General features: G+C 40.1%; 1 protein-coding gene across 1 annotated transcript; it reads right to left on the minus strand.

Annotated features, from left to right (window-relative positions):
* Positions 1–1,932: 1,932 nt before the first annotated feature.
* Positions 1,933–4,386, minus strand: LOC143028608 (uncharacterized). Its single transcript, XM_076190971.1, has 3 exons — positions 4,282–4,386; positions 2,545–4,146; positions 1,933–2,451 (listed from the first exon to the last, which is right to left on the minus strand). Exons 1-3 carry the CDS (start codon positions 4,384–4,386, stop codon positions 1,933–1,935), a joined length of 2,226 nt encoding a protein of 741 aa, XP_076047086.1.
* Positions 4,387–10,881: the final 6,495 nt, after the last annotated feature.

Consider the following 10,881-nt stretch of genomic DNA (forward strand, 5'->3'; position numbering starts at 1 on the left):
AGGAACAACAAGCTATGCCAACATATTTGCAGATAAGCTACCAGAAGAGGCTGATGACTGCATTGTGAACAGCTGCCCGGGATGTAACACTTCACCCCATACCATACAACACATAATGGAAGACTGCATTATACACAGTCATGCACGCAAACAACACAACATACACTCTATAAAGGATTTGTGGGAAAACCCTTGGGGAGACGGGACTGCTCGGACAGACAGTCTAGGGAACGACAACAACAACAACATATTTGCAGATAATGCAAAAATCATGAGAGGAGTGAAAAGGAGGAGGATGGTAGAATATTTTAAAAAGATCTATGGTAGATACTATTTTTACATGGAGCCAAGAATGGGAAATGAAGTTCAATACCAAAAAGTACAAAGTACTGGAAATGGGCAATAGAGGCAAAAGGCCATCCTTAAACTATTCTTTGAGAAGTAAACACATTACAAAAACAAAAGAGGAGAAAGACTTGGGAGTGTTGTAAAAGACAACCTGTCACCTGACAGACATATCAGCAGGATTGTGGGAGAGCATATTGACTACTGCAGAAGATTAAAGTGGTATTCCAAAGATACATCCAAGACTAGAATATGTATCAGTAACATGGTCCCCACAGAGAGTGAAGGATATAAGCAAGATTGAGAGAATACAAAGGGCAGCAACCAAAATGGTCCCCAGGCTGCCAGATAAACTATATGAGGAAAGACTAAAGTACTGGGTCTGCCAACTTTGAAAGATTGAAGAGAAAGAGGTGATATGATTACAGTCTTCAGGCCACTAAAGGGGATAGATTATGTTGATATAAGAGATCTGATTAAAGAGGTCATGGAAGTAAATTAAGAAAGACCACATGTCAAAAGGATGTGGAATAGCTTAGAAGATGGTATAGTCCAAGCTCAAACAATACATGAGTTCAAATCTAAATATGATAATTGGAAATCAAAGATATAGATTAAGTTGGAACCATACATTAATTTAAGTCAAGGTATGTTAGAAAATTAGAGCACAGGAGATAGGACCCAGTAAGTGTTGCTCTTTTCCTGTATACTACAATTAAATGAATACAATTAGGTACATACACACACACTGAAATATACATCAGTGGTGTGGTCCCTATACAGAGTGAAAGATATAAGCAAGATTGAGAGAATACAAAGGGCAGCAACCAAAATGGTCTCCAGCCTGGCAGATAAACCATATGAGGAAAGATTAAATGTACTGGGTCTGACAACTTTGAAAGATTGAAGAGGAAGAGGTTACATGATTACAGTATTCAGGTCACTAAAGGGGATAGATTACATTAATAGATAAGATTTCCTGATTAAAGATGGGAGGGATTTTAAGAGGTCATGGAAGTAAATCAAAAGATCACATGTTGAAAGGATGAAGAAATAGTGTTCCATGTATATGTATATGTGGAATATCTTTGAAGAGAATATAGCCAAAGCTCAAACAATACAGAAGTTCAAATCTAATTATGGTAATTGAAAATAAAAAATGTAGATTACATTGTAACCGTACATGAATTTGAGTCTAGGTATGTTAGAAAATTAGAGGAGATGGGACCCAATGAACATTGCTCCTTTCCTGCATACTGTTGTTGTTGTTCAATGGTAGCATTGCGAGAGAGGGTACTGCCCAGGTATGTGAAGGTGTCAACTGCCTGGAGAGTCTGTCCGTTCACCTGGATCTGTGGCTCCTGGTACTGTTTCCCTGGTGTTGGCTGGTACATCACCTCTGTCTTCTTGGTGCTGATGGTAAGACCGAAATTGTCACAGGCTGAGGAAAACATGTCCATATGTTGTTGCATCTCCTACTCATCACTGACATGAAGTGCGCAGTCATCGGCAAACAGGAAGTCTCTGACAATAGTTTCCTTCACTTTCGTGATGGCTTACAGCCTTCTTAGGTTGAACAGTTTTCTGTCATCTGATACTGATGCCGGACTCGCAGTTTCTGAAGGCGTCAGACAGCATTGCCGAAAACATCATGCTGAACAAAGCCGGGGCCAGGACACAACCCTGTTTGACTCCATTGGTAATTGGGAAGGCTTCAGATGGCTCGCCGTCGTCTAGAACCCTGGCTGTCATTCCATCGTGAAACTGACGGACGATTGCTATGAACTTGCGGGGGTAGCCAAATTTTGCCATGATGTCCCAGAGCCCTGCTCGGCTGACCATGTCGAAGGCATTGGTCAAGTCAACAAAGGTTGTGCAGAGGTCGCGATATTGCTCGATGCATTTCTCCTGGAGTTGACGGGCAGCAAAGATCATGTCGATGGTCTCTCGACCTGCACGGAAGCCGCACTGACTTTCAGGGAGGACATCAGAGTTCTCCAGGTGTTCCAACAAGCGGTTGAGAAGTACACGAGCCAGGATCTTGCCTGCTATGGATAGGAGGGAGATTCCTCGATGGTTGTCGCAGGATTGACGATTTCTTTTACGCTTGTAGATGTGGACAATTGTGGCATCTCTGAACTTTTGTGGGAGTTACTCCTTGTTCCACATGGACTGGTACAGGCTGGTGAGCTGGCTGACAATGACTGGTTCACCTGACTTATAGACTTCCGCAGGTATGGCATCAGAGCCTGGGACTTTACCAGTGGACATTTGCTTGATCGCTTGGCGTACCTCGTCTTCTGAGAGAGAGTCATCAAGGTCGATGTTTGTAAACACCTGGGGGAGCCGTGCAATGGCTTCATCATTGATTTGAGCTGGCCGGTTGAGCACGTTGTTAAAGTGTTCTGACCATCTCTCCAAAATTAACTCCTTCTCTGTCAGCAAGGTACTGCAATCAGCACTGAGGAGGGGGGATGATCCAGAAGACTGAGGTCCATAGACAGCTTCCAGAGCGTCATAGAATCTTTTTGTGTCACGCCTGTCGGCATAACCTTGGATCTCATCGGCCTTAGCACTGAGCCAGGAATCTTGCATGTGACGTAGCTCTGTTTGCACTTTACTGCGTATTTTGGTAAACGCTGCTTTCTTCGCAGTATAGGAGGGGTCATTCTGAAAGGCCCGGAGCAGGCAATGCTTCTCTTCAAGCAGCTTTTGGATTTCTGCATTATTTTTGTCGAACCAGTCTTGATGATTTCTGGTGGTGGGGCCTAAGGATTCGAGGGCAGCAGAGTGAGCTGTGCCCCTGAAGGATGCCCACTGAACCTCGATGCTGGACTGGTTGATTTGAAAATTGGAGAATTTTTTTTGTAAGAGTGTCTGGAAGCAATGTTCCTTCTCTGTGTTCTTAAGGGCTGTGACGTTCAGTTTCTTCATGACTTTCTGGCCCTGTGGTCTTCTCTTGGGCTGAATGTGAAAGTTCATCTTTGAGATTATCAGGCGGTGGTCCGTCCAGCATTCGGCGCCACACATGCCCTTGGTCACTCTCACATCCCGCATGTCCTTTGCCCTCACGATGACATAGTCAATAAGATGACAATGCTTAGATCGTGGGTGCATCCAGGATGTTTTGTTCCGGGTTGGTAAGCGAAAGATGGTGTTGGTGATGGCTAGGTCATGAGCAGCACATATTTTGAGAAGGAGGTGCCCATTGCTATTGCATTTTCCGATGCCATGTTTACCAAGGATGCGGTGCCAGGCGTGGTGATTGGCCCCAACACGAACGTTGAAATCTCCAAGGATGATGAGCTTTTCGGAATTCACTGATGTGATGAGGGAGTCTAATTCCTCATAGAACTTATCCTTGATCTCGTCAGAGTTCGTCATAGTCAGAGCGTAGGCACTAACATTGGTTGCCTTGGCCTTCTTTCCGAGTGGTATCTGCATTGTCATCAGCCGGTCGTTAATACCTTCGGGGATGTTTGGTAAATTCCGTACATGGATGGATTTGATGGTGAAGCCAACACCCGCTTCACGTCTCTCTTCACTGCTGCGCCCACTCCAGAAAAAGGTGTAACCACTACTGGCTTCTGTCAGTTGGCCCTTGTCTGCAAAGCGTGTTTCACTGAGAGCAGCTATGTCGACATTGTAGCGAGCTAGTTCTCTGGCCACAAGAGCAGTTCTTCTCTCCGGTCTGTCTGCTTTGGTGTTGTTGAGCAGAGTTCTCACGTTCCAAGATGCAAAGGTGGACACCTTTAGTTTCTTTTTCTTGACGTTTCGATCGCTAGAAGAGATCCCCGCCAGCTGCGATAAACTGGGCAGGGTCGGATGGCAGGCTATGTTTAGGGCACCTTTTCTATCCCCGTCCTCGTGCTAGGAGGTGAGCAAAGCGATCCTAAAGATGGCTGCTCGGTCACTCAGGAGGCTGCCGGACTTCACTGCTGCCATTGTCCAGTGAGGAGCGACCACATGTCCTGAGCCGCTTGTGTGCAGGTTTACGACTACAGCTCCCAGTGTATCCTCACTGCTTCGTCGCTCCCCCATCGCCATTTTTTTTTTTTTTAACTCGATATCATGACTTGCGCGAAACTTTGATTAAAGTGAAGGAGACTTGCGCAGGATCAGCCTCACTCTCTCGTCCTAAAATGCCAGGTCCAGTGGCAAGACAGAGTCAAGACGGCTGGGGACGGATTAGGATGCAGGGGCTGCCGGAAGGAGACAAGTATGCCATCCAACCGCCTTCGGGGCTCCGCTCCGGATTTTCTGTCGGGGTTTACTCCCCTATCCTTTGCCTAAAGAGGCAAACCCTGCAAGGCAGCAGGGGGATTTGAATTCAGAGTTACCTTCTCCTATCCTGAATGCTGGCTAAGCTTATGGCCGGACAGGACGCGGGCCGTACAACTGCTGAGGAGAACCAGGACCACCAGTAGGGACGTAGTCCTTAGCCAAAGGGCCCTTGCTGGGGGAAGGTGCTATCTCTCTCAACAGCTGCGGTTGCAGTTTAACGTCATGCATACTACAATTAGGTAAATACACACACACACCCTTAAACTACCCCCTTTGGGAATCTTGATAAAAGAAACCTGTCACCTGAGAGACACATCAGCAGGATTGTGGGAGAGACATGGACTACTGCAGAAAATTAAAGTGGCGTTCCACTAATTTATATAGATGAAGGGATGATGAAAAAACTCATTGAAACCCTGATACATAGAAGATTGGAATATGCATTAGTAGTATGGTCCCCAGATACAGTGGATATAAGCAAGATCAAGAGAATACCAAGGGCAGCAACCAAATTGGTCCCCTGCCTGGCAGATAAACTATATGAGGAAAGACTAAAAGTAATGGGTCTGCTAACTTTTAAAGACCAAAGAGAAAGAGATATGATTACAGACCTCAGGTCACGAAAGGGGATAGATTGCATTAACAGAAGAGATCTCCTGATTAAAGATAGGAGGGCTTTAAGATGTCACTGGAATAAATTAAGAAAGGCCACATGTCTAAAGGATGTGAAGAATTACAGTTTTTCATATAGATGCATAAATATGTGGAATAGCTTAGAAGGTGATATAGCCCAAGGTCATGAGTTCAAATCTAAATATGATAATTGAAAATCAAGGATATAGATCAAGTTGGAACTAAACATGAATTTGAGTCGAGGTATGTTAGAAAATTAGTAGGAGACAGGGCCCAATGAGAATTGCTCCTTTTCCTATATAATACAACTAGGTAAATACACACACACAGTATGTTTTGAACCTCTGAAGATTTTACTCGAGAGTGATTGATGCAATGCAAGAGAGGAATGGGTGGACTGTGTGTACCTCAACTTAGAGAAGGTATTTGACAAAGTACCTCACAATCAACTTATGTGGAAATTGGAGCATGTTGGAGGACTAAGAGGCAAACTACTAGAATGGATGAAAGATTTTTTGAAGGAAAGATACATGAGGACAGTAGTAAAGAATAAGATGTCAAGATGGAGAGCAGTAATGAGCAGAGTACAAGCTTCTGTGCTTGCACCAATAATGTTTCTTGTCTGTTTCAATTGCATGATGGAAGGAACAATAATCTATGCCAACATATTTGCAGATGATGCAAAAATCATATGAGTAAAAAAAAAGAGGAGGATAGACTATCACAAAAAGATGTAGACACTATTTTTGCATGGAGCCAAGAATGGGAAATGAAGTTTGATACAAAAAAATGCAAAGTACTGGAAATGGGCAGTACTGGCAAAAGACCATCCTTAAACTAGTCTTTCGGAAGTGAACCCATTACAAAAACAAAAGAGGGAAACAATTTGGGAGTGTTGATAAAACACAACCTGTCACCTGACAGATATATCAGCAAGATTGTGGGAGAGACATACGAATTACTGCAGAAGATTAAAGTGGTTATTCACTATATGGATGAAGAGATGATGAAAAACTCATCAAAACCCTAATCTGTCCAAGTCTGGAATATGCGTCAGTAGTATGGTCACCACAGAGAGTGAAGGATATAAACAAGATCGAAAGAATGCAAAGGGCAGCAACCAAACTGGTCCCCAACCTGGCAGATAAACCATATGAGGAAAGACTAAAAGTACTGGGTCTGCCAACTTTAAAAGATCAAAGAGAAAGAGTCTTCAGGTCACTTAAGGGGACAGATTGCATTGACAAAAGAGATATCCTGATTAAAGATGGGAGGGCTTTAAGGGGTCATGGGAGTAAAAGAAAGACAATTCAAAAGTATGTGAAGAAATAAAGTTTTCCATATAGACGCATAAATACCTGGAATAGCTTAGGAAGTGATATAGCCCAAGCTGAAACAATGCACAAGTTCAAATGTAAACATGATAACTGGAAATCAAAGATACAGATTAAGCTGGAACCATACATGAATTTGAGGCTAGGTAGGTTAATTATATAGAGTCTAAGAGACAGGACCCAATGAGTATTGCTCCTTTTCCTTTGTACTATAATTAGGTAAATACACACACACACACGATCGTCGAATTGACGGCGAAGATTGGAACTCCGGAAAAAACGATTTTTTTTTGTGGATTTCAACGACGAGGGAGTACCTGTGTTGTATTAGTAGGGAGGGGGGAAGCTCGTAGTGTAGTGGAAAGGACAAGGGGAGGGATTATTGTGGAAAATTGAAGAAAATTAGGAAGGCGACGAACGGGCCCCGGATGTCAGAAGGAATGTAAACAAGAGATGTGCAGAGGACACAGGTGAAGTCGAAGAAATCAGCAAAGGCATAAAAATAGAAATATAGATAAGAGCAGCATAATAGAAAGTGGAGATAATTATTCCTATGGTTTTAATGAGGGAGGAGATGACAAACTCCCCCGATTAGCAAATCTAGAGGAAAAACTAATAAAAATGAACGAATCATGGGAAGTTAAGTTTAGTCAAATGGCACTGATTACACAAAGAGTTGATAAATTGGAAGAACTAAAGAAGGAGAATCAAAACCTAGATAAAGAAATAGACGAATTAAAAAGACAGTTAAAAGAAGTAAAGGATGAGAATGAGGAATTAAAGAGGAATAGTAAAGAGAATAAACAGTCCATAGCAAAAGAGGTAAGTGGTTGGAAAAAGCTTCAGAAGAATAACAAAATTAAATTTAGGGATATAGTGAAACAACAGATGAAGGAACACACTAAGGACACAGTTATTAAAGTGATGAGAGAGAAGGAGAATATAGTAAGAGACTGAGCAGATAAAAAGAAATGTATAATCATATTAGGAATGGAAGAGAAACATAATCCAAATAGGCCTACAAGAGTAAGATGAGAAAGAAAGAGTGAACAAGGTACTAAAAATATTTCAAGGTGAACAGGAAATAGGGAAAGAAATTGAAGAAATTCATAGGCTCGGGAAATACAGTATAGACAAGACCAGACCAAACGACATACGACAGCAGAGAATGTCTTATCAAAACAGGAAAACTAGCAGAAAGTGATTAGCATAAACAGGTATGGATAAAAAGAGAGATGAATAAAGAAGAGAGGAAGAGAAAACTAAAAGAATCGAAGCTAAGGGAAAAAACGAGAACAGAACAGAGTCAAAGAGAAATTATATTGGAGAGTAGTGGACATGACAGTGAGGAAATGGCTCATAGAAAAAAACCAGAAGGGAAACAGAATTCAGGATGGAGGTAACAGAAAATTAAAAGTGTCCTTCACAAATATAGATGGAAAAGGAACGTGACATAATGGGAATTGTGGAGGCAAAATTGAAAGGTCCATTACAGCCCAACAGTGTAGGACATGGTGTATATAATTATTGGATTAGAAACACAGAAGTAAAACAAGGTGGATTTATGTTCCTGACTAAGAAAGATATAAAGGTGAGGAATGTCACATATGGAAAGAATAGAGTGGAGATGATTATGATGGAAATAGAGAACAGGGTCAAGAAGAGCAGGAAGTATGTGGTAAATTATGTCCCCCCTTAAACGGCTTCGTGGGAAGAGAGAGAACACAAGAATATGTTAGAAGACACAAGGATAACACTAAATAAGATAATGGAAGAATAGTTATAATGGGTGACTTTAACTGTAAAGAAATCTGCTGGGAAGAAATGACAGTGAAGGGTGGAGACGACCTATGGGGAAATGTACTACTTGATATGATTATAGAACATACAATAACACAATGGATACATGAGAATACTAGGTATAGAAATAAGGAAGAGTCATCGAGACTAGACCTATTAATCACATCAGAACCTGACATGGTGGACAAGATTGAATATAAGACACCCCTAAGCAAAAGTGACCACATATTGGTTGAACTGGAACTAAATGAAGAAAAAATACATGGGAAAAAAGTGAACAATATAGAAAGGGAAGAATGATGTATGGAAAAAAAATGATGAAATAAGAAAACGTTTTCAAAAAGCAGACTGGGAAAGGATATGCAGAGGAAACAACAGTAGAAGAGAAATGGAAAATATTGACAAAAATTTATAAAGGAGTGGAAAAGTATGATCCAAGACAAAAACAAGAAAAAAGGGATTGTAAAATGTTGGTACAACAAAAGATGTAGAGAGTTAAAGATAAAAGGACAAAGCTTGGATAAAATGGAGGATAGACAAAAAAACGAAAAAATTGAAAATATATACTGATTATAGAAATGAATATGTACAAGTGCGCAGAGAAGAAAAGAGAAAATACGAAAAGGCTGTCATAGAAAAATGTAGAGATCAACCAAAACTATTTTAGATTTGTAAACAACAAACTGAAAAACAAACAAGAATTAGTGAAACTACGACAAGGAGGAATAGAATAGAGACGAAATAGAAATGGCAGATTTTATGAATAAGCATTTTAAATCAGTGTTTACGAGGGAGAACATACACCTTATAGATGTCGAGTGGGAGGAGAAAGCCCCCCCCCCCTATAAAAGAGATAGAAGTAACAAAGAATGAAATAATGAATCACTTGAAATAATCTCGATGTCAGAAAATCGCATGGTCCAGATGAAATGGCAAACTGGATTTTGAGAGAATGCAGGAACATAGTTTAATAAGCAGTTCATTGAAGGGAGGAAAAGTTCCAGAAGATTGGAAAAGAGCAAATATAGCACCAATAAAGAAAGGGGGAAACAAAGAAGATCCTACAAACTATAGACCGGTCTCTCTTACAAGTACGGTAGCTAAAATTTGTGAAAGAATTATCAAAATTAGATGGGTAAAGCATTTGGAAAAAACAATGTACTAAATCCAAGGCAGTTTGGATTTAGACAAGGAAGATCATGTGTCACAAACTTGATGTGTTTCTATTCAAGACTAATAGATATAATACAAGAAAGAGATGGATGGGCTGATTGTGCCTTTCTAGACCTGAAAAAAGCTTTTGATAAGGTGCCACATAAGAAATTGCTAAAGAAATTAGAAACTACAGGAGGAATACAGGGCAAACTACTTAAGTGGATGGAAGACTTCTTGCATGAAAGGAAAATGAGAGTGGTGATAAGAGACAAACATTCCAATTGGGATGAGGTGATTAGTGGAGTTCCACAAGGAACAGTTTTGGCCCCAATAATGTTTGCTATATATATATATATATATATATATATATATATATATGTATATATATATGTATATATATATATATATATATATATATATATATATATATTTATATATATATTGGATAAAGGAATTGAAAGTTATATGAGCTTCGCAGACGATGCAAAATGTTGAAAAAGTTTAGCACCGAAGAAGATTATGAGTCGCTGCAGAGTGATCTCAATAAAGTATGGGAATGGAGTAGGAAGTGGAAGATGGAATTCAACATTAAAAAGTATAGTTTAATGGAATTTGAAGAAGCTAAAGGAGAATAGTGGGATCATATACATTGGGAGAGGAAGAAATTAAAAACGTGGAAAAAGAGAAGGACCTAGGAGTCATTATTATGAATAATATGTCCCCTGAAAAACATATAAACATTTTTTTTTTTTTTTTTTTTTTTTTTTTTTTGAGAAATTTATAATCAAAGTGGCATTTACATACCTGGATGAAGAAATGGTGAAGAAAATACTAGTCACCTTGATAAGACCAAGATTGGAGTAAGCAGCGACGATGTGGTCACCAAGTACAAAAAATATATATATATAACAAAACTTGAAAGAACACAAAGAGCAATTATGAAATTGGCACCAACACTCTCAGAACTATCATATGAGGAGAGGCTGGCAAAACTTGAGCTACAGACATTGGAGCAAAGAAGAGAGGAGACTTGATAACTATATATATAGAATTATGAAAGGCATGGAAATTATTGATAGAGAGGATGTAATAAAATGGGATGGTAGAGATACAAGAGGACATGGAAAGAAAATCAAGAAAGACACTTATAGAATAGACCTAAAAAAAGAACAGCTTTCCCCACAGGATAATAGATCTTTGGAACAAGTTAGATGAAAATGTGGTGTGTGCGAAAATCATACACGAATTTAAAAACAGGCTAGATATAACGAGATATGAAGACGGGACCTTACGAGCATAGCTCCCCTTCCAGTAAAATGGAACTAGGTAA

Source organism: Oratosquilla oratoria, chromosome 1, assembly GCF_046742065.1.
Source record: "Oratosquilla oratoria isolate Oo_2021 chromosome 1, ASM4674206v1, whole genome shotgun sequence".
NCBI classification, from domain to species: Eukaryota; Metazoa; Arthropoda; class Malacostraca; order Stomatopoda; family Squillidae; genus Oratosquilla; species Oratosquilla oratoria.